The sequence below is a fragment of the Scyliorhinus torazame genome, chromosome 8 (assembly GCF_047496885.1).
Source record: "Scyliorhinus torazame isolate Kashiwa2021f chromosome 8, sScyTor2.1, whole genome shotgun sequence".
Classification (NCBI taxonomy): Eukaryota; Metazoa; Chordata; class Chondrichthyes; order Carcharhiniformes; family Scyliorhinidae; genus Scyliorhinus; species Scyliorhinus torazame.
In genome coordinates this window covers 56,987,763-57,012,583 of record NC_092714.1, presented here as the reverse complement: position 1 = coordinate 57,012,583, position 24,821 = coordinate 56,987,763, and the positions used below count along the sequence as shown (strand labels likewise).

The 24,821-nt window shown below is 43.7% G+C and overlaps 2 protein-coding genes across 8 annotated transcripts in view; both read left to right on the top strand.

The window, feature by feature from the left end:
* The window catches only part of LOC140427860 (myelin protein zero-like protein 1), a 70,640-nt gene extending 50,374 nt beyond the window's left edge, over positions 1–20,266 (top strand). The window contains exons 5-6 of one of the 2 annotated variants that reach the window (XM_072513662.1): positions 19,369–19,482; positions 19,964–20,266. In XM_072513662.1, the coding sequence (XP_072369763.1) occupies positions 19,369–19,441 (73 nt within the window). In that variant the 3' untranslated portion in view covers positions 19,442–19,482; positions 19,964–20,266. Of the gene's footprint in view, positions 1–4,454; positions 7,890–19,368; positions 19,483–19,963 lie in introns of those variants that run through there. The other variant, XM_072513660.1, reaches the window with a different exon arrangement.
* A 3,170-nt stretch (positions 20,267–23,436) lies between these two features.
* Positions 23,437–24,821, top strand: part of tagln3b (transgelin 3b) — a 44,117-nt gene continuing 42,732 nt past the window's right edge. For 2 of the 6 annotated variants that reach the window (XM_072513651.1, XM_072513653.1), the window contains exon 1: positions 23,437–23,646. The gene's annotated coding sequence lies outside the window, so the exon portion shown is untranslated. Of the gene's footprint in view, positions 23,647–23,671; positions 23,778–24,331; positions 24,412–24,821 lie in introns of those variants that run through there. The other 4 variants (XM_072513659.1, XM_072513657.1, XM_072513658.1 and 1 more) reach the window with 4 other exon arrangements.

The following is a 24,821-nucleotide window of genomic DNA, read 5'->3' as shown; positions in this document are numbered from 1 at the left end:
ATCATTATCACCCCTAATAGTCGTCGCACATTAACATTCAATTGTCTCCCTTTTACGAACCCTGTCTGGTCTTCGTGCACCACCCCCGGGACACAGTCCTCTATCCTCGATGCCAGCACCTTTGCCAGCAATTTGGCGTCCACGTTCAATCGTGAAATAGGTCTATAGGACCCGCACTGCAACGGATCTTTGTCCCTCTTCAAAATTAGCGATATCGTCGCCTCCAACATCGTCGGGGGTAGAGTCCCCCCTTCCCTGGCCTCATTGAACGTCCTCGCCAACAACGGGGCCAACAAGTCCACATATTTTCTGTAGAATTCCACCGGGAACCCGTCCGGCCCCGGGGCCTTCCCTGCTTGCATGCATCCCAGTCCCTTAATAACCTCGTCCACCTCAATCGGCGCCCCCAGGCCTGCCACCGCCTGCTCCTCCACTTTCGGGAACCTCAATTGGTCCAGGAACTGCCGCATCCCCTCCTCTCTCTCTGGGGGCTGAGACCTATACAGTTCCTCATAAAAGGTCTTAAACACCTCATTTATCTTTCCTGCCCTTCGCACAGTGTCTCCCCTTTCATCCCTAATTCCTCCTATCTCCCTCGCTGCTGCCCTCTTTCGCAGTTGGTGCGCCAACAGGCGACTAGCCTTTTCCCCATATTCACACCTCCTCCCCTGTGCCTTCCTCCACAGTACCTCCGCCTTTCTGGTGGTCAGAAGGTCAAACTCGGTCTGGAGTCGTCTCCTCTCCCTGTACAGCTCCTCCTCCGGGGTCTCTGCAAATTCCCTGTCCACCCTTAAAATATCCCCCAGTAATCTATCCCTTTCCTTGGCCTCTTGTTTTCCTTTTGTGGGCCCCAATAGAAATCAGCTCTCCTCTGACCACCGCTTTTAGTGCTTCCCAGACCACTCCCACAGGGACCTCGCCGTCGTCATTGACCTCCAGGTATCTCTCAATACACCCCCTCACTCTTGCACACACTCCCTCATCCGCCATCAGTCCCACATCTAATCGCCAGAGTAAGATCTGCTCCCTGTCCTCTCCTACTTCCAGGTCCACCCAATGTGGGGCATGGTCCGAAACCGCTATGGCTGAGTATTCAGCTTCTTCCACCCTAGAGATCAACGACCTTCCTAAAACAAAAAAATCTATCCGGGAGTACACTTGATGGACGTGGGAGAAGAAGGAATACTCCCTAGCCCTGGGTCTAAGAAATCGCCACGGATCCACTCCCCCCATTTGGTCCATAAACCCCTTAAGTACCTTGGCCGCTGCCGGCCTTCTTCTGGTCCTTGAGCTGGATCTATCTAGCCCCGGGTCCAGCACCGTATTGAAGTCCCCTCCTAAAATCAAATTTCCTGCCTCCAGGTCCGGAATACGCCCCAGCATCCGTCTCATGAACCCCGCATCGTCCCAATTTGGGGCATACACATTAACCAACATGACCTCCATTCCCTCCAGCCTACCACTCACCATTACATATCTACCTCCACTATCTGCTACGATGTTCTTTGCTTCAAATGCTACCCGTTTCCCCACCAAAATGGCCACCCCTCTGTTCTTTGCGTCCAGTCCTGAGTGGAACACCTGTCCCACCCATCCTTTCCTTAGCCTAACTTGGTCCGCCACCTTTAGGTGCGTCTCTTGGAGCATAACCACGTCTGCCCTTAGTCCTTTCAAATGCGCGAGCGCTCGGGCCCTTTTTATGGGTCCATTCAGGCCTCTCACGTTCCACGTGATCAGCCTCACTGGGGGGGCTACCTGCCCCCCTCCCGTGTCGACTAGCCATTACCTTCTCTAGGCCAGTCCCATATCCCGCCTCCACGCTCCCGCTCGCTCCCCCAGCGTCGCACTCCGCCCCCGACCACCCACTCTTTAGCCATTTCCTTTTGGATTTCCGCAGCAGCAACCCAGTTGTCTCCCCCCCCCCCCCCCCCCCCCCCCCCCCCCCCCCCCCGCTAGATCCCTATCTAGCTTGATTGCTCCCCCCATATCACTTTCGTAAGTCAGTTGACCTCAACTGACCCCGGCTACTCCTGCTCGCTCCTTGACCCCCCCGGTGTGAGGGAACTCCCATCCGCCTTGCGCCTGTTTTCCCCCCCTTATTCTTTCTGGCGCGGGAACATCCCTTTACCTGACCCGCCTCTTATGGCGCAGCTCCCTTTCCCCTCCCCCTCTCCTTCCCCATTCTCCGACTATGTCCCGCCTTTCCCCCCTCACCGGCGCCCACATTTCCCCAGTGTCCCCCCCCCTTCCCTGTTTACTTCTCGATTAACTTTCACCATCACATTAACAAAAACAATAACAGTTCCCTGCAGCATCAGTCCCTCAGTTCCGGTCCAGTTTCTCTTCATTGATGAAGGACCATGCTTCCTCCGCCATCTCGAAATAATAGTGTCTCTCCTGATACGTGACCCATAGTCTTGCCGGCTGCAGCATCCCAAACTTCACCTTCCTTTTGTGCAAAACCTCTTTGGCTCGGTTGAAGCTCGCCCTCCTTCTCGCCACCTCCGCACTCCAATCCTGGTATATCCTTACCACAGCATTCTCCCATCTGCTACTCCGCACCTTTTTAGCCCAACTCAGGACCTCTTCTCTGTCCTTAAGGCGGTAAAATCGCACGATTATCGCCCTCGGTGGTTCTCCCGCTTTTGGTCTTCTCGCCGGGATCCGATTTGCCCACTCCACCTCCATGGGGCCAGCAGGGGCCTCAGCACCCATCAGTGAGCTCAGCATCTTACTTGCGTACGCTCCACAGTCCACTCCTTCCACACCCTCCGGGAGACCTAGTATCCTAAGGTTCTTCCTTCGCGCTCCATTTTCAAGGGCCTCAATCCTGTCAGCACACTTTTTATGAAGTGCCTCGTGCGTCTGAGTCTTAACCGCCAGGCCCAGGACCTCGTCCTCAATACCTGACACCTTCTGCTCCACCACGCGAAGCTCAGTCTCCTGGGTCTTTAAAGTCTCCTTAAGCCCCTCAATTGCTTGTAACATCGGGGTCATTACCACCTTCTTCAGCAGATCCACGCACCGTCTCACTACTTCATCCTGCTCAGGCCCCCATGTCGCCTGCGATTTCTCCGCCGCCATTTTGTTCTCCACTCCCTCTGACCTTGTGGTTGAAGATTCTTCGGGCTGCAGCCGCCGCCGCTGGCTTTTCCCTCCGTCGTTCAGGGGGGACTCCCTTCCCACGCACCTCACACCGGGTTTTTCGGCCGGCAAAGTCCCCGTTGGGGCTCTTAAAAGAGCCCGAAGATCCGTCGGAGCTGGAGCCGCCGAAACGTGCGGCTAGCTCATCCCCGCCGCAACCGGAAGTCCTGGGAATCCCATTATGGCCACTAACTCTCACAAGAGGGTCCTAATGGGTTTTGCGGAAGCGAGGGGAGTGACCTGGTTTCCATGAAATTGACTGCATTTAAATTTATTATGTGGCTTAACATTGCTTCCAGGAGAGTTGCATGTTCCTCCATGTGAAAGACATGGTTGGGCAGCACCAGTTGTGAGTCTCTATGGAACCCCATTGGAGGAGTTCCCATTATGTGGTGGTGGAGGACACACTGGGAACGGGGTGGTACCCTGATGCTGGCGAAGATGGGGAGGACGGGGGGGCCGGGTCACTCTGATGTCTGTGGGGCCGTGGGGGGTGGGGGGGGGGGGTGGAGAGAGAGAGAGCCAACCATTGAGTGGTGGGGGGGAAGTTGGCCCTCCCATGTTCGAGTGTTGGGATGTTCCCCTTGTCTGCTGGGGTCCAGATGTCCGGGGGTGTTGCGAGCAGGCCTTTAATTTAAAATCGGCGCCCAGTCTCTGAATTCTAGTTTTGCGGGAGAGTTTAAGCCTTGCCCCCTCCCCAGCTAGCTGTATTGTAATCCTCGACAGTACCTGAAATTGCACAGAGTGCCATTTGATCTGGCTAGAAAAGGCAGCTGTGAAACCAGCAAGTTTCACACTGCTTATTCCCGCCTAATCCAGCACTCTGTGCAATTTTTGGAAAATTCTGACAATTGTCTTCAATGTCTTACTTGCATGCTCATATTATAAGGGCCCAGAGAAAAAACACTTTTTATTGATTGCAACAATGAATTCTCCATGTACCGCAGTTCAATAGGAAAAATAATCAGGAACTGGATTTGCAGTGTTTTTTGACAGATGTCCAGTGACAGCACATGTACCCCTAACCTTAGTGCTTCCCTTGGGTTATATTACCTTACCACAGATCCACCATTCATATCTGGTATATGTAATGTGAGAAAACCCCATGCATGACCAAGTATAGTGCAGCACTTCATTTTCCACAGCGAAAAAGAATTTTCCAGAGGTTTACTGCTTTTTTCAGTTTGACGTTGACTGCTTGTTAAATTAACCTTTAGATTCGAGTACGATAAATGATATCCCCCTGCAATTTTTGAATAATGTGTCAAAATTAAAATATGAATAATTGTTTCCTTGTTTTAAAACTTTAGGGCCCAATAATTTACGCTCAACTAGATCATTCTGGAAGAAAACATTCCAACAAGATTTACAAGTCCGATTCAGTAGTTTATTCTGATATCCAGAAATCCTGATGTAAAGTCACTATCACTATGTATTTAATTGAATAATCTGAATCAGGGAGCAGGTTGGCTGAGTGGCTGAAATGTTGGCTTCTTTTCATTTTGTTCCAAATTATAATATCATTGAGTAATTGATCCTCTGGGGATATATAAATTTCAAGTTTAAAAATGTGATAATATGGGACCATGTTTAGGATTTTAGCTATCTAATTGGGAAAACATATCAACAGCTTGATTTGGAATGCTGTAGCGAATTGGGAATGAATCTGCTCCTTTTTCTATTAACTTAAATGTGTGTATTTGCCACAGCCATGCTCCATGATGCCTAATGCATTGTAATGTATTTTTACTATGTGGGCCACAGCAAACCTTGCCTTAATTTGAGACCTGCATGCTTACTCATGTGCCATTTCTGTCTTTGTGATAAGGTTTTTTGCTCCAGCAAAGATTTGTGTGAGGTTTACAGTGCTGCTGAACAGAAACACATTGATAATACATATTTAGAATGCCAAGATTGTATTTTGAGGAAAAATATATGCTTACTCCAAAAACGTTCAAGTTTCTCCCACCCCTCATCACTAGTTATCTGGACTACTGTCTACAGTGGGAGAATGAGGGACAAAAATAGTATGTTCTGTATGCCCAATTTATAGTGCAAACTATTACTGCCTTTATGCCAAAACTACTGTTCACTGCGAGATCGCATTGGTTAAATTAACTTTTCTGTTTATTTAGTTGTCAGCATTGTGCAATTTGTAACAGCATAGATGCTACCATAGTGAGTTAACTGCTTTATAATAGCATTTTTAAAAACTCAGAAAATCTTTGAGCTTCATGATGACCGCATTAGAGGCAAAGTCTTGTATTGAGGCTGAACTGTATTGAGGTGGAGCTGTAATTAAATACTATACTCCACAGCCAAAGTTATTAACATAACAGCAAAGCATAGTGGCCCTTTTTTTGCTTTTCAGAATTTTGAAAGTACATTTTAATGAAATTAAATTTACTTAATATTGGGGACTGTGTCCTGTACTATATTGATTAGTCACTTTTAACTGCTTAAAAGCTTGGCAAATCTGATATTTAGATAGATTGCTTGTTGCAACGTACTGAATACTTTTGACTGTTGATAGCTTTAGTTTCTAGAAGTTAATTTTGATGATATGGGGCAGCACGGTAGCATAGTGGTTAGCACAATTGCTTCACAGCTCCAGGGTCCCAGGTTCGATTCTGGCTTGGGTCACTGTCTGTGCGGAGTCTGCACATCCTCCCCGTGTGTGCGTGGGTTTCCTCCGGGTGCTCCGGTTTCCTCCCACAGTCCAAAGATGTGCAGGTTAGGACGATTGGCCATGATAAATTGCCCTTACTGTCCAAAATTGCCCTTAGTGTTGGGTGAGGTTACTGGGTTATGGGGATAGGGTGGAAGCGTGGACCTTGGGTAGGGTGCTCTTTCCAAGAGCCGGTGCAGACTCGATGGACCGAATGGCCTCCTTCTGCACTGTAAATTCTATGAAATTCTATGATGATCAAACTGCTGTTTTCTATTGTTGCATAGCATTTCGGTTCAGAGTTGAAAGTAGTAAAGCATTCTATAGACACAAGTTGTGTTTCAGACATTTAATGGATGAGCAAGATAAATTCACAGGAGATGATGCTGAATAAATTCTTTGCCCCTGTCTTCACCGAAGATGCTAACAAAAGAAGAAGTGATTGATCAGGGCAGATATTACAACAGTGAAGATGGAAAGAAAATGCTAGACAAAAGTAGCCAAGTTTGAGAACAAGGTCCATGAGGTTTGCACAGCAATTGTCTGGAATGTTCAGACTCCATTGGGCAATTGCCCTGTAATGGGAACCATCAGAAACTCTGATTTAAATCACAAACTTTGGGTGGTTCAGACTGTCTTACAGTAATAATTGGCCAGAAAAGGTAGGAGCATTGAAACCACTTCCAATTCCTGTGTAACTTTAGTACAGACCCACCCCCAATCCTGCCCACATACCTTATATACTTACCTTCTCCCAGGCTTTTCAAAGTGCCTGAACATTTAAACCTATATGCTTTACAGCAGCTAGTGCCATAAAAAGGCACAGAGTCTTCCTTGCCTCCAACTCAGCTGCTCTCGACACAAGGCTTCAGGAACCTGCTGCACTGCACATTTCTCACCCAGCCCTTGTCAGGCGAGAAAGATATGCAGCTGCATTTCAGGGTAAATAGCCAGGAACAATCCAACTGTGATTGCAACTGCACTGAAGTTACAACCCACTATATAGAAAACATAGAATATACAGTGCAGAAGGAAGCCATTCGGCCATCGAGTCTGCACTGACCCACTTAAGCCATCACTTCCACCCTATCCCCGTAACCCAATAAGCCCTCCTAACCTTTTTGGTCACTAAAGGCAATTTATCATGGCCAATCCATCTAACCTGCACGTCTTTGGACTGTGGGAGGAAACCGCAGCACCCGGAGGAAACCTACGCAGACACAGGGAGAACGTGCAGACTCTGCAAAGACAGTGACCCAGCGGGGAATCGAACCTGGGACCCTGGCGCTGTGAAGCCACAGTGCTATCCACTTGTGCTACCCTTGCCCTCCCACTGGAACGTGGGCACCTTGGCACTGCCCAGTTGGAGCCTTTGCACTGCCACCCTGGTACTGCTAAGCTGGCTTGAACACTACCAGAGTGGCAGTGCAAGGGCACCAGGGTGGCACAGCCAAGGGTAGTATCCTAGACCCAACCATCGTCTGCTGCTTCACCAATCACCTTCCCACCTTCGTAAGGAGAAGAGGGGATGTTTGCCGATGATTGCGTAATGCTTAGTACCATTCACTACGCCTTAAGAGGCTGAACCAGTCTGTGTCCATAAGCACCAAGACCTGAATAATATTCAGACTTGGGCTTCAGAAGAGGCTGCCCGGTCTGAGTTTTTCCAGCATTTTCTTTTTTTATATTAGTACTTCGCTTTTATTTTAATGTTTGTTTTTTCTGACTTTATATTGAATGAATCTTTATGTTCTCCTTTAATAACTCTAGTAAAATGTTGCTTGTGGATTTCTTTAAACAATCACTGCCAGCTGGTGTAATGCTTTTTGTAATCTCTTTTGAAATTCAGCTTTAGTGCCTACTTTTTATAATTGGCTGATTAATTCACTGTGCTTTTTTCCCTAAATTTTTTGAGTTACATGTCTCTGGCATCTCATTCAATTAATAATTATTAGGCAGGACAGTTCTACCAATAGTCTTGGCTTAGCCCAGGATATAAGGGATGTGACCAGATGATGCCTCTGTAATGATGGAAGGAGTAGCTGGATTTATACCTAAATAAAACCAATATTATAAAGCCGTGTTAGGATTTTCTTTTTAATCTTGTTTGGAAAAAATGTTTACTAAAATGAGTAAGCTAAATAGTGCGAGAAACAGAGTTAAAATGGTGAATCATTCTATGGTTCAATAGTCTGAGAAGGAATTAAAACATTTAGTATAGACAACTGCCTTATGAACAGCTTTAAATATACACAACTGATAACAGACAGATACAAACAATAAGGCTCCTAACTGGTGGAATATCAGAGTTTGAAATGGATCATGGATAAACGGGACTAGGTGTGATAAGGTAAGCAGTCTTGGCTTGCTGTGAGGGTATGATTGGTTCAGAACAAAAATCATATGCAAGGGCTTTAGGGACCCCCGACACCAGGGGTGGAGTTCTCGCCCTGGTCTGAACAAAGACCTCTGTATATTATTGGGCATTTTTGAATTAAAGGTGAATCCTTTTCGGACAGTGAGGTTTTGTCAACATTGCAACCCAGATCTCCCTCTTAAAGAAGGATGTAAAGATTTGGAAGGGCTTCTGTTTACACTATTGGATAATTCAAAAACTTTGGGAAGAAACAAGTTACTGAGGAAAGGACAAAAAGCTTCATGCATGCCAGCCATCCTGACTGATCTGGACAGCCACGCACTGCTTGTCACTGTCAAAAGTTTTTGCTGTACAATTAATGTGCTATATCTTGTCTTGAATTCTGATAAGACATAATATACTACCCACTATCTTGGTTGCAGTTGGTCCTGTATTTAAAAATAATATACGTATACTTAACATCCCCTTACTCTAGCATTCCATGTTTACTATGCTGATGATATTGTGTTACAATCAGAGCTTAATTTCCATACTGACAATTATATTTTGCTACCAAATGTGAACTCTGAATGGTGTTTTCACTTGTATAGGTTTGTTGTAAATCAGTGGTATCTGCTTTCACCATTGCTAATTGTTTTGTTGCTCATTTGTATTTAAATCAAAATATAGCTTCTGTTTGCTTTATATACAGCCTTTGAAACGTTCAAAATAATATAATATTTTAAATTGATAATCTGTGTGTGTGTATCCCCAAGAATGTAAATATGCAAACTTAGTTATGTTATTTGTCCTAAATGAAGAAAAATGTGTATTGTAATTGCATGTTGTCATAAATAAGAAAAAGCATCTTATTTAAATATTTAATTTCATTTTCTGTAAACTGAATTTTGAATACAAATCACTCCAGATAGTTGATATAGTCTATATGCAAAAAACATTCCGTCGATGGCATTCAGGAACTGACTTAATATAATTAACAAATCTGATTATTACTTCAAGGCACATGCCTTGTAGCTAACAGTACAGTTAGAAAAACACATTTCATTATAGCATGTAAATAAAAGTAAAAATGGTAATTGTCACTTTTCGGAGTAACAAAGCAAATTTCTGCAGTAAGGCAATTGCACAAATCATGGATCTTATCCAAGAGGGCAATCTAAATGGTTTCTACAAAAAAATGATTGATTCACTGCAACATTAGGAGTGATATTTTGCTTCTGCATTGTTCTTGACGCACAGCATTGTCCTAAAATTGACATTCCTTAAATTGTGTAATATCTAAAAGTATGTTCAAAATCTTGTTCTAATGCTAGCTAAACATGTAAACTCAAAACATTTTTGCCAAATCATGTTCTACATTATAAAATATCTTGTACTTCATAGAATCTCTACAGTGCAGAAGGCCATTTGGCCCATCGAGTCTGCACTGGCCCTTGGAAAGAGCACCCTACCCAAACCACGCCTCCACCCTGTCCCCGTAACCCCACCTAGTCTTTTGGACACTAGGGGGCAATTTAGCTTGGCCAATCCACCAAACCTGCACATCTTTCGACTGTGGAAGGAAACTGGAGCACCCAGAGGAAACCCAAGCAGACACGGGGATAAAGTGCAAACTCCACATAGTCACCCGAAGCCAGAATTGAATCTGGGTCCCTGGAGCTGTGAGGCAACGGTGCTAACCACTATGCCATTGTGCCGCCCATGTCTTGACTGTTTGAGAACTTATTTGACCTTAAACCTATTGAGATATTTAACATCCATGAAGGAAATCTGGATTTTTAAACCTGTAAAGAAAATGTTTTTTTTCTCCTAATGTGCATGACTGGTCAAAATAATTTCACAAGTTTGAACAAAACCGATTTATTTATGTGGATTAGCACATGCATTCTTTTCATTGTTTCATCTTTAAAAAAAAAAGAAACCTACTTATGTTCCCTGTGGAATATTAGCAACATCAAAGATGTGTAAGATTTTGACACTGCAAGATGATTGATATCTGTAAAGCATTGCTCTAGGAATTTCACACAAAAACTCAATAGCCTTCACACACACATTGCCTTTGCCAGTAAGAATGTTATTGCAAATGTTCTGAATCACTATGGACATTAAAGCTAATGGATTCTTTATGAAGTCACATGTTGGAACTGTTTGGCTCGCTAGATGTATAACTGTAACGTTGTCACTAACATTGTCTGGAGATTGAAGCCTATTTGCTCAGACTGGGGTGGGGGGTGGGGAAGAATCCTTAGAGTGTAAAGCTTATCTATAATTAGGTATGTGTTGATTGCACTTCCTTTTAGTAAAAATTAACTTTACAATAAAGTTTTTTTTCTTCCAAAATGATGTTTGTTTCCTCTGTCACATTTTCTAAGTCTATTGCCATGGATTCTAATAGATAATGGACCATTGTATTAGTATGAGTATTAGAGAAAACAAATGCTGTAGGTAATGCAGAGTCACGTATCTTTTGACACAAATGGGAATTCATATTGTAGTTTTCCAGTCTGAATCACAGCCTTGTCTAGCAGAACTTAGCACACGGAAGGGAAGGAATGTAGGGCAGGAGTATCTCGCTGTACGAAATCTGGTAAGAGAATTGTGCAAGGCTAAAGTCAAATGTCCAAGAGATCAGACATGAACGTAGTGGGCATGGAAGCGTGGAGAAGAATATATAGTAGCCATGGTGCTGAGAACTGACAAACCATGGAGGTACATGTGAACACGACAAGGAAAGTAGCTGAGTTACAAATCCACAGTGCACAGGAATGCAAGGAAATACAGAACTCACATCTCCACACCATTTGGGGATCCCCATGTAGAGACGGTATACTGCAGCTTGCCCAAATGCAAAACAATGATTTCACACCCAGTAAACAAATTGCAAAATCTATCACTAAATGTAATGCAGGTCAGCCTAGTAAACAAAAGAAAATTAACTCAAAGCAGAAATGGTGCTTCTATAAGAGACTTGCCCCTTTCCCATAGAACATGCCAAATCTTGAGAGATTGAGTGGCAGCCTCTTATCAAAGATGGGTGACTTTATTGATCTGAAAACCCTACCTTCAGGCTGAAGACAACAATATTGGCAGAGGATGGTAAAATCTGCAGTACTGGTGGGCAAACCTCAACCTCACCTGAAGGATGACCATGTACAATTTTGATATTGGTATTCCTCACATTTGATCATGAATGGATATTTAAACTGTTTAGGATTATTACACTGTGGTGGCAGGGATGGTATAGAGGGAAAGGGTTTATATTTTCACATTCTTGGGAATGAGAGTTCTGGAACATAAACATAAGAACTAGGAGCAGGAGTAGGCCATCTGGCCCCTCGAGCCTGCTCCGCCATTCAATGAGATCATGGCTGACTTTTTGTGGACTCAGCTCCACTTTCCAGCCCGAACACCATAACCCTTAATACCTTTATTTTTCAAAAAACTATCTATCTTTATCTTAAAAACATTTAATGAAGGAGCCTCAACTGCTTCACTGGGCAAGGAATTCCATAGATTCACACCCTTTGGGTGAAGAAGTTCCTCCTAAACTCAGTCCTAAATCTACTTCCCCTTATTTTGAGGCTATGCCCCCTAGTTCTGTTTTCACCCGCCAGTGGAAACAACCTGCCCCCATCTATCCTATCTATTCCCTTCATAATTTTATATGTTTCTGTAAGATCCCCCCCTCATCCTTCTAAATTCCAACAAGTACAGTCCCAGTCTACTCAACCTCTCGTAATCCAATCTCTTCAGCTTTGGGATTAACCTAGTGAATCTCTGCACACCCTCCAGCGCCAGTATGTCCTTTCTCAGGTAAGAACGCCAGTACGTCCTTTCTCAGGTCAGGGCGCCAGTACGTCCTTTCTCGGGTAAGGTGCCAGTACGTCCTTTCTCAGGTAAGGAACAAGAGACGTTTATACCAAAGAGAACTGACCTGAAATAGCTTTTGCCCTTCAGCGGGTAAATAATGCTTTGGGTAGAAGTTAAAGTATGACAGAATGTAGGAAGTCTATGTTTGAGACAATAGAGCAATTAATAGAAGCAGAAAGCTAAAAGTTAGTTAAAACACTATAAAAGGCAAATGATGTCAGAAGATAAATAGATGAGAAAACCCCCCAAAAAGACAGTCAACATTCCAAAATATTTGGAAACCTAGTAAATAAAGATTTTTTTATGAGTCAAATGGAGGAGGCTAGACAGACAGACTCCAGAAGACATATACTCATGAAGTGACTCGGCGTGTGGAAAGTGGAATTTAGCAAAGTATCTAATTTGGCCACTCCATTTCTCAAAAGATGCTAAAACTGAAGAGAGAACACTTATGATGCCAGGATTGGGAATTTGTAGTTATGAGGAGATACCTGACATATTCGCCTCATTTCCACAAGAGGGAAGAAATAACAAAAGAAAATGTAATAAGCTTTCAAAATGAGGGGTTTTGATCATCAGGGAAAGACTTCAAATTGCGAAGTCACGTGACTAAAGATCATCAATTTGAAATTGTTACTGAGAATGAGAGAATATGGAATGTTTTGCCACTGAGGGTGATTGTGCAGGGACCATTGCATCTTGAACATGTGCAGTATATACTTTGAGGAGAGTGTGGAACATGAGGATTTATCCTGCATTGCTCAAGAAAAGAATCCGCATTGAGTATAGGCCAAATGGTTATCTCCTGTGGTGTAAACTACCCTTGTAGACTCTGAATGAGGGATAAAAAAAAGTTACAAGTCTAACACGAGGCATTAAGTAAAGTGTTATAACCTGCCTGCTTACTATTGGCTGGGGACTAATGACAATCCCACAATCCTATGGGAGTATGAGCTTCCCCAATGAGGGGGGCGGAGAAACCATTAGTAAACTCCAAGTATAAATAAAGCTGGCCAGTTCAGGAACCAGCAGGAAGGAGTGTGCAGCAAGGGAAGTTGCTGCTGCTGTTACACACACATATATATATTTTAACATAATATATATATATATGTTATTGTAAATAAATGTTATTACTTTGTATCCTTAAAACTCGTGCTGGATTCTTCGTGGCCCACACAAAATAAAGCCTTATAAACTGCCCTATTAAAGGCCAGAAGACAAGAAAACAGTTTCCTATCTGTGGGTATGGAAATGTTTCTGCAGTAAATAAGGAGCCATGGGGCATTGTTGTTGCCCAACAACAATTTTCTGGAAATTTTCACACAAACTACATAGATTGTCCATCTGTAATAGAATAGTGTGCTGGCAGGGGTGGTGAAACAGTATGAATGGCCCTACTGAAATGACACTCTATCAGATACCTTGTGGGTCTAGGCAGTCAATGTAACATAAATGGAGCACCAGCAATTGCGGTCCATCTCATAATCCAACAAGAAAGAGTATGTGTCAAAGCTTTGACAAAGGGTCATCTGGACTCAAAACGTTAGCTCTTTTCTCTTCTGACAGATGCTGCCAGACCTGCTGAGATTTTCCAGCATTTTGTCTTTGGTTTCAGATTCCAGCATCCGCAGTAATTGGCTTTTATTAAGAGTATTTGTCCACCTCCAGCTGACAAATGTGCACTGTTGGCAGCCAGCTATCACATTTCCACTTTACATTGGAATACCACTGAGAAGTTAAACGGTTGGGTCGTAAATTACACTTGCACAATACAGAACTGGGGTAAAGCACAATAGGCAAATATGTTTCAGTATTGGAAAAAATAAAATATTTTACTAAAACCATATCCTGTGAGTTTACTTGAAATGGAGTTGAGCAAGTCACAGCAGAGGAACAGATTTGTATCAATGCATTGATAAAGAAAATATGGTGTATTGGCCCACTTCTCGGTTGACTTGGAAGAGACAATTAAGTTAAAGTATCTTTAATTAGAGCCTTAAGAATCTTCTCATTAAGTAGAAAGACAGATGATTTGTTAATTGCAACTTGATTGAGTTATTTGATGAAGTATGGTTGGGTGTGGTTGATAAAATATCGTTAAATATACTTATTTGCAAAATTGAAGCCGATTGGATTTACGGAGCAGTGGAAGTCTGGATATGATATTGGATAAGGTGACTGAAAGCAGAGAGCAATGGTTTTTCAGACTCAAGAAAAATATACAATGCCATTTCCCAGGGGTCGATGTTCAGTCCGTTGCTATTTTGATATAAATAACCCACAGAAGGCATAATTTATAGATTGGATATTACACACAACTAGGATGGTAGAAAACTGGAATGAGGATAGCAACAGACTTCAGAAAGGTAGACAGACTGGTGAAATGAGCAAATCCATGGCAGATGCAGTTTTGAATAGAGAAAAGTAAAATTACCTACTTGAGTGGGAAAAATGAAAAATGACTGCCTAGACCCACAAGGTATCTGATAGAGTGTCATTTCAGTAGGGCCATAATATAAACAAAATGTCCCAGTTTAAATACGGTGCAGAAACACAGAGTTCACAGAATTTACAGTGCAGAAGGAGGCCATTCGTCCCATCGAGTCTGCACCGGCTCTTGGAAAGAGCACCCTACCCAAGCCCACACCACCCTATCCCCATAATCCAGTAACCCCATTCAACCAACACTAAGGGCAATTTTGGACATTAAGGGCAATTTAGCATGGTCAATCCACCTAACCAGCACATCTTTGGACTGTGGGAGGAAACCGGTGCACCCGGAGAAAACCCACGCACACACGGGGAGAACGTGCAGACTCCACACAGTGGCCCAGCCGGGAATCGAACCTGGGACCCTGGAGCTGTAAAGCATTTGTGCTAACCACTATGCTACCGTGCTGCCCTGTTTTTATTTTTGCTCATGGGATGTGGGCATAACTAGCAAAATCAGCATTTATTGCCCAACCCTAATTGCCCTTGAGAAGGTGTAAGAAAACTGCCTTCTTGGACTCCTGCAGTCCATCTGGTGTGAGTATATCCACAATGCTATTTGGGAGGGTTTCCTGGATCTTGACCCATTGAAGGAATGTCAAAATATTTCCAAGTCAAGGTGATGTATGACCTGCAGGGCAAATTGCAAGTGGTGAAGTTCCCATGCATGGTAGCACAAGTGGATAGCGCTGTGGCTTCACAGCGCCAGGGTCCCAGGTTCGATTCCCCGCTGGGTTACTGTCTGTGCGGAGTCTGCATGTTGTCCCTGTGTCGGTGTAGATTTCCTCCGGGTGCTCCGGTTTCCTCCCACAGTCCAAAGACGTGTAGGATTGGCCATGATAAAGTGCCCTTAGTGACCAAAAAAAAAGGTTAGGAGGGGTTATTGGGTTACGGGGATAGGGTGGAAATGAGAGCTTAAGTGGGTCGGTGCAGACTTGATGGGCCGAATGGCCTCCCTCTGCACTGTATGTTCTATGATCTGTTACACTTGTCCTTCCAGATGGTAGAGGTCGAGGGTTTGGGGAGTTGCTGTCAAAGGAGCCTTGCAAGTTGCTACACTGCACCTTGTAGATAGCACACATTGCTGTCAATGTGCAGGTGGTAGAAGGAGTGAATATTCAAGGTGGTGGATGGGGTGCCATTAAAATGAGCTTCTTTGAACTGGAATGCATTGAGCTTCTTGAGTGTTTTGGGAGTTGCATTCATTCAGGCAAGTGAAGAGTATTTCAATATATAATTAACCAACTTAACAGAGCTGTTCAAAATCATGTACAAAAGGAAATAAGAACACAAGGAAAAAGTTGTTTCCTGTGGCAGAAGGATCAGTAACCAGAGGACATATTTTATATTATTTCATGGAATGGGGACATCACTGGCAAGATCAGCATTTGTTGCCCATCTCTATTTTCCCTTGAGATGAACTGAGTGGCTTGCTGGGCCATTTCAGAGGCCAACTACATTGCTGTGGGTTGGAGTCACATGTAGACCAGACCAGGTAAGGAGAGCAGAAGTTTTTTTAATGTCATTACTAAGTAGCTTTATATTCCAGATTTATTAATAAATCATCTGCTCTTGTGTGATTTGAACCTGCGCCCCCCAGAACAATAACCTGGGCCTTGGGATTACTAGCCCAGTGACATCACCATTATGCCATCATCTCCCCAAGTTAGTTAATTGGAAAAAGAACCAAAGATGAGATGAGAATTTTCTTTTACCCAGTGAGTAATGATTTGAAATGAACTAACTCTCATGCAGCAAGGACACACAGTAGTGATTGTATCCAGAGCATTAACACAAACTGAACAAAGCTATGCACAGATTGAGAAAGAGTGCCTGGCGTGTGAGTATTTCAACCAGTATCGATTTTGGAGATCCAATTTGGCCCCATCGTCCCCCAAACTGATCCCAACATCCCAGGAAATCCTTCTATCCTGCTCTATCTCTCCAGTCACACATTCATCTGCTTTATCTTCCTTATTTTTATACTCAGTCGCATCTGGTACCAGAAGGAATCTGGAGATAGGTCCAAATTTTTAATTTCCTACCAGGCTCCCTAAATTCTGACTGGAGGACCACATTCTTCTTTCGACATACATCATTGGTACTTATTAGGACCACAACCCCTGGCTGTTCACCCCTTAGGTTGCACTGCGGCCATTCAATGGCATCTTGACTCTGGCATCAGTGAGGCAACATATCATCCTAGATTCACATCTGCAGCCACATAAATGTCTGTGTGTTCCCCTAACTATCGAGTCTCTGATCACTACTCTTTCTGTCCTCGCTGTGCCTCCTGTATAGCTGAACCATGTACTTGGCTCTGGCTGCAGTCCCAGATCAATCATCACTTTCATCAGTGGTCAGAACTGAATACTGGTTGGAGAGTGAGATACACTCAGGGACTCGAGCTCTACCTGCCTTCCTGACATCACCACTGAACAACCTAGCTCAAATTTAATGCTGGACCAACTGTGCTTGTTAAGTGAGTCAGCTCTCAGGAGTGGGTATGGGGTAGAATCAAACCCTGCTTTAGTTGGTGATGTGAGTTAGTGACAGATCCTCTTCAGGTGATTGGTGTTTGACTAATACCATGGGTAATGTTTGTACTCTTCCTGTCTGGGATGATTACTATCCTGAGTATGGTGAGGGAGTGGGGGTGAGTCTCTACAGACCTGGGTTCCCTCAGCTCATCATACCTCAATGCAATGATGTGTGCTATGTTCACCTTACACTCTTCCAAGATTCATTTTGTGTTCTGGGAAAGATCTTGAGCCATTTTGAAATGTTTTTTTATTTTGGTGGGTTCAATGTTTGGTGTAAACTGTACATTTATTGTTATTTCATTGCTCTTTTGTCGCTTACTCCACAGATGTATAGATCACAAACCCACACTATTGATTTGTTTGTCTTCTAATTTATCAATCTTCTGTATACATTTATAACTCACAATAAAATCAGCATTTCCTGCTTCACCCAAAAAACAAGAAAAACAGATTTGAAATGAACTGCCTCAAAAGGATCATGAAAGCAATTGGATAAATACCGGTAGAAGAACAGGGCTGTGTGGACAAGGCAGTGGAGTGGAACTAATTGGACAGTTCTTTCAGACAGGCAAAGATAGACCAAATTATATCTTTTAGTGCTGTATCATTCTATAATTTGTGTGGATATATCCTCGCACAATTTCAGCACCTGTCTTGTATGGTGAAGTTGCATAATAGTCAGACTACAATAATCTTTGATCTAACCCCCTCTCCATCTGCTGAAAGCGTCTGACCCTTTATTTGAAGATGTGAATGATCAGCTTGACCAGAATACTGATAGATGTGTGCACAATGCGCAGCTTTCCTTTGTGATTGTTTCAAGCTGCCCGTTCCTTTTCCTAATAATGGTGGCACCATGGATTGTTGTTAACAAGGAGTGGTGACAACTCCCAGACTAAAATCCGTTTACATGCATAATTTTGTGCCCGTGGTGACAGACCAGCTGCACATTAATGGCCATTATGTCTGCGGAATCAGGATTAGAACAGTCCCATATGAGTTATCAATAATGTTCTCCACTTTGAGAAAAGCCATAGGATGGAAAAAGTGCAGAATGACCATTGCTGCTACCTTCTTGCCTTGAGGAGATCAATAAAATAACTATTCCCATCAAACAAGGTGTAGTCTGCTTTCTGCAGTTGTGCCCTCCTGTTGATTAAAAGGATCCAGCAGCATAGAACTAAAAGATAATATTCTTTATTATCACAAGTAGGCTTATATTAACACTGTAATGAGGTTACTGTGAAAAGCCCCTAGTCGCCACATTTCGGCACCTGTTCGGGAACACAGAGGGAGAATTCAGAATGTCCAAATTACCTAACAGCACGTCTTTTGGGACTTGTGGGAGGAAACCGGAGCACCCGGAGGAAACCCACATAGACAAGGGGAGAATGTGCAGACTCCACACAGACAGTGACACAAGCCGGGAATCGAACCTGGGACCTTGGCGCTGTGAAGCCACAGTGCTACCCACTGTGCTACCGTGATTGTGGTGGTCCCTGCAACAACTCACAATGGAATAAAGCCTGAAGGTCTGATTTGAGGGCGTCATATATTTTGGTAGTTGTTTCCCTTATCAAGCATGAGCAGTGTGCAGACTGCAATCCTCAATTACATATTAATCAAGTTTGGGGCTAAATTCAATAAATTAAAACTGACATGTGGACTGCAATGCGTGATTAATTCTTGCCCGTTGATTGCAATGTAGGCAGCTCGCCAACTTCAATCTGCCTATTCTTTTAAATAATTTCAACATCAAGCTAGCAATAATTGTGCTGTTATGGGCAGCATGGTGGTGCAGTGGTTAGCACTGGGTCTGCGGCACTGAGGACCTGGGTTCGAATCCCGGCCCTGGGTCACGGTCCGTGTGGAGTTTACACATTCTCCCCGTGTCTGCGTGGGCTTCACCCCCACAACCCAAAAGATGTGCAGGTTAGGTGGATTGACCATGCTAAATTGCGCCTTAATTGAAAAAAATATATAATTGGGTACTCTAAATTTAAATAAATAAATAAATAATTGTGCTGTTATTTGGTTGGATACCTGAGCAGGAGGCCAATACTGTGAGTGGCTAGTATCAGTTGAAGCCAGCCTGCACCTTTTAAGGGGAGATGTATTATGGCTGGAGCAGGAGCTGGCGCTCATTGCAGGAGGTCAGTCTGCCCTGGGAAACATTAAATAATGGAACACAATGGGAGATAGTGGGGTCCAGGATTTTTGGATGGTGCACTTGGTCGAGTAAATTTTTATGAATGAGGTGTGCATTGTATTTGCAGAAATCCAGGACGCCCTCCAGATACAGGTTCCTTGCAGATAGCTGTGGTGATCAATACTAGGTTTCATCCCTGAGTATCTGCTAAAAGTTCAATGACCTCACAGGAGTGGCTGAGGTAGGTGAATGCATCTTCAAATACCATGTTCTACCAACCACACCTCTAGCCTCATGCACTGCTTACATCGCCATACGCCCACAATTGAACAGCCAAGAGTCATACCTAGCATTCACATGTTTCATCTCCAGCTCACGTGCTTTGTACTGCTGCAAGCCTCACAGCCAGATCTCACAACTTGTACACCCTGTTAGCTATTCCACCTTGGCGACCACATCAGTCAGGTGACATGAGACTCACTAACACACTTTTGTCTCGGCAGCATACACCTGGAGGCCACACAAGCAAACTGGAGGGATAAAGGTATTCCTGCATTTTCTGAATCCCATGGAGGAGAAAGAACTAACCATTATTGTAATGGTCATTGTTGAGGCTAGAGCCTATGAAAGAGTTAAAACCACCGGAGATGATGGTATCTTGAAGTAAGCATGTAACATTTACTTCTGAATCACAACATTATCATTGTACTTTTCTCTTTCAGGCGCTCAAGATGTGCAATCTGGCCATTCAGTAGAGGAAGACAGTGATTATAAAGAAACACCGTTATTCAATTTCACACGGGGAGCCATCAGCTCAGATACTGACATGGTGTGTACTTTAGAGGATAAAATAGATCAGCATGTGATGAGGCTCCTGGCATGAGTGACCTGTAGCCAGGGAAGAGAGCGAGGATTGCAGAGGTGCCAGCTCACCAAAGCCAAAGTTGCACAAAGGATCTGCTGCAGAGGACTCAGATGAACAATTCAACGGGGCAGATGGAGGCAAAGGATTATGCGCAACAAAATGTTTGGTGCATTTGGAAGCTTTCCAGTGCAGCACAAGCAGCTTCCACCAGAAGTCATTGAATGCTGCAGTGGAAGTTAATACTGAAATCTTGCAAGTTCAGACCGCTGTTATCATGGCAGTAGATTGCAGTGGGGAAAGTGACTTGCAGGGTGTCAGTCCTTTAACACATTACTAGGAATGCTGAGATGCCCTGCTGAAGGAGTGGCAGTGGCTCCGTGGAGAATAGGCCTACTGCCCTATCTCAGGAGGATAGCATTCATCCCCCCACCCCTGTCACTCTTTCAGTGCCTTGCTCCACCTGTGACCCAGTCAACTCAGGCTCTTGCTGTCCATGCGGAGGTAGTGCAGCCCGAAGCCAGGTCTTCATCGTCCGCCTAAATGATCTGCAGTCTTACTCATTGAAAGTCATCAGCCGTCCACCAATTATGCTGCAACTACTGAGACAACATTGTGTTGAAACACTGGGCAAGAACACAGAAGACAAGCACAAAAGGAATACACAAGAATGATTGGTTAACTTTTTTAATGCAGTATAGAATGATTTTGTTTATAAATTTAGTTTGGAATGTTTATTTTGTGATTGTTTTTATTTTTCCATTGTGCCCAAATGGATGCTGTGATGGTCGGTGGCAGATGAAAGGTGAGGTTTGGCATTGTTGCTGAATGGGGAATTGAGGTTGTGCTAACTTGGATGCATTCACATGAGCTTTTCGACCAGAAAGCTACTGTCCTCTGTTCTGTCTCTTTCTCTTGCGCTGCTCGCCATATAGCTGGTGGTAAAATCTGTTCCCTCACGATGGCAAGGCTGTGCTACATGCAAGCAAATTGCAATGAACTGTGACACATCTGCTAATTCCTTAGCAATCCAGGCAGTGGAGGTGTTGTTTCAAAATGCAAATAGGCTACTCAGTCACATTTCATTTACCAACATACGTTTAATTGTATGCATGTTACACACACATTCACAGGTTACCCACCGGATTAATCAGTCATGTGGTCTATGGCAAATTTCAGTGAGGAGGTCCTTCCTGAAGCACAGACATTGAATATATTGTTCCTCATTGAGGATCCTGTCGGAAATTGTTCCATGACTACCTGGGCAGGTATTGGCTGACAACTCTTTTCTGCTCTCCTCCTCCCTCATTCAGCAGCTGGCCCTGTTCTATGTGACCTCTGTTCACTTTCCAAGTCATGCTGTAAGTCCAGTGTGGTATGGCTACTGGCACTGATGTCTGGTTGTGCCAATCAAAACTGTATCCCAAGATGGCGCCGGAGCGAGGCGACTCTCTGCGAGCTCTCCCAAACAGATCCACTTTTTACTTAACCTATACTCGTTCTAATCTTTTAAAAATTAACTCTAAAACTCCTATTATGTATTTTCTTTTATTCCCTTTTCTTCTCATGTACTTAATGATCTGTTGAGCTGCTCGCAGAAAAATACTTTTCACTGTACCTCGGTACACGTGACAATAAACAAATCCAATCCAATCCAATCCAAACCGGCACAAGCACTTGTGGAATCAAATGAAGTCAGAAGAAATCAACCAGCAACTAATCTATTGACGATTGCATTTGTCTGGGGGAGGGAGGGTATTGTCCTTCGTGCTGCTGAACACACAATGAGCGATACGAGGGCTGAGTTACAAAATAGCAGTCCTGGTGCTAATTCAGAACAGCAGGTCACGTTCTGTGTGGTTCAGGCAGCCATTCATCCTATTCCCAATATGGGGTACAAAAGTGCGTGCGCTTTGGACACTATTTTACACTCTAAACTGAATCCAAAGTGTCCAAACAAAGGTTGCCACCTATCTGAATTTTATGCCTTATGTTGTGTTGCAAACATCAGTGGCTGGGTAAGGTGCTGTGGTGCTATGCTACGGTAGCACAGTGGTTAGCACAGTTGCTTCACAGCTCCAGGATCCCATGTTCGATTCCCGGCTTGGGTTGCTGTCTGTGCGGAGCCTGCACGTTCTCCCCGTGCCTGTGTGAGTTTCCTCCGGGTGCTCCGGTTTCCTACCACTGTTCAAAGCTATGCGGGTTAGGTGGATTGGCCATGCTAAATTGCCCTTAGTGACCAAAGAGGTTAAATGAAGTTACTGGGTTACGGGGATAGGGTGGAGGCGCGAGATTGAGAAGGGTTCTCTTTCTGGGGGCCGGTGCAGACTTGATGGGCCGAATGGCCTCCTTCAGCACTGTAAATTCTTTGATTTTATGAAGTTTATACTTGATTAGGATAATTAAACGTGTGAAATGGGAAAATGAATTCCAGGGCGATATAGGGAAAGAGAAAGGATGATTTATTCAAAGAGCCATCACAGGAATGATGGGCCAAATGGTCTCTTCTCCAGCTTTGACAAAGTCATCCAGACTCGAAACGTTAACTCCCTTCTCTTTCCACAGATGCTGTCAGACCTGCTAAGCTTGTCCAGTATTTTCTGTTTTTATTTCAGATTCCAGCATCCGCAGTAATTTGCTTTTATATTATTTTGGCCTCCTTCTGTGCGATATGACTCTCGTGGCAGGATTTTAATGAACCTCACGGTGGGGTGGCCGGCAGCAAGGTTGGCAAGCGGGCTCCCATTTTGGTGGTACTTTATTTTTGGTGAAGAGGGGGGATTCAATCAACCCACCCACCACCCTCACCTTCGGAATCCGCCCGACCCCACCTTACTGGTAATCATCTGCCTCCTGACTTGTGAACACATCCTCAGATCCACCTCCCAAAGTAGCGAATAGATGCACCTAGCGGGATGTCCCATTTCAGACTAAAGGTGTTAATAGAAATTGTGGTTACCCACAACTCCCCAATATTACCTTGATTTGACCATATGGCCTAAACTGGTCATAAGCTAGTATAGTGTATTCTCAATGATCTCAGTCGATTGACAATTTAGATTAATGAGGGTCACATTGAGAACAATTCACGGCCCTGGGCGCTGTATTTGAAATGTTAATTGAGTTCACTGTGGATTATAAACAATGTAATTTTTAAAAATCGCACACCCTGATGGTATCTTGAACGAATAATTATCGATCTTACATAGTTCTCCTCGTCCAACAAAATTTGATTCGGATTTGTTTATTCATTTTTGCCTTTATTGATTTTTTACTCATGCTAATGTCCAGCCGTGGTGGGGGTAAGACAGACAATCGGAAAAGAGCTGCTTCAGCGGTCTACCGCAGCTGGTACCGTGTGCATCACAAGCTAAGAAACCCCGTCCATCAACGAGCCCCTTGGGTGTGGTTATTCACAACCTGTCCTTCACAAATATCCTTCACAAGCTGGCCCGAGGAGATCGCTCTCTTCCCGACCTGATTCGAGGTGCCTGCTTTGCCTCAATACTCCTGTTACCATTCCTGTGGACGCCTCCATTTCAGGTTAGTTACATAAACTGCAAACACCATATAGAGAAAAGAGTAACAAAAAACACACTTTGCACTGGAATGGGGAGGGGAGGATGTTTTTAAATGTAATAAAGCCCAAGGTAAACTCGTGACTTCTCAGCAAGGTATGTATTATGTAGTTGTAACTGCGATGGTTAGTATTAATTATAAAAGTGTCTTCCTGCACCAGAATGTTCATATTCAACTGTCTGCCGCATCGTCCGATTATATTATATTTTGCACGTTTTTGAAAAGGTCAGGTCATGGGGAGAGTATAATCCTCATTTTGCTAATTTTAGTCTGTGTACCTACTGATAAATGGTTCGTTTTAGTGACGCTGACAATTCTGGAGTTTCATTCATCTAACTTGCATAGGAGGTTTACAAATCTCAAATGAAAACTGTAGAATTAATTAGTTTTCATACTGAAATGCTTGTAACGTTGATCTTGTTTCAAAAATATTTTTTATGGGAAAGACACTCTGAAAATATTAACATTTTCTTTATGTGTAGCAAGCACATCATCTTCTGTTCCTCTACCCCCTACCCTACCACAACAATCTATAAATGTTAGTGGGTCGAAGCAGACTTTTGGTAATAGCAGGAGAACAGATGGCAATATGTGATGGGGGGGGGGAGAGAGTCTGTTGATCTTGAGAACGAGGAGGGGGATGTGCTTGTATGGCTTTCTGCTGGTTAATTGTCTATAAAAGACAAACTTGGCTACATTGTCATAGACTAAAATGGAGCAAATGGCAAGGTAAGGTGAATCGTTGGAAGATAACTATATCTCGTGTAAATGGCCTGAAGTCCAAGCATTGGATGCCATGCTTACAACTATTTGATTTTGCAACTTTGTGTGGAGAACACCAACATTGGTTTGGTTGCAATTAAAATAAACCCGTACATTACTCCATTTTCCAATATCTGTCACTTTATTTTGGGGACAGGAAGTATTGGCCTGTATTGAATTTCTTGGAGAATTGGCCTGTATTGAATTTCTATCTAAATCGACTTATTTGACTGTATTCAATATCCCAGTTATCTTTTGGCACAGAGGAATGACGAGAAAAGGGACATTCGATGTCTTAAAATTGATTATGCAAGCTCTCTGGTCACTCTGTGATTTTAATATAAACTTTTTGATTACTTCAATATATTTTCCTGTTG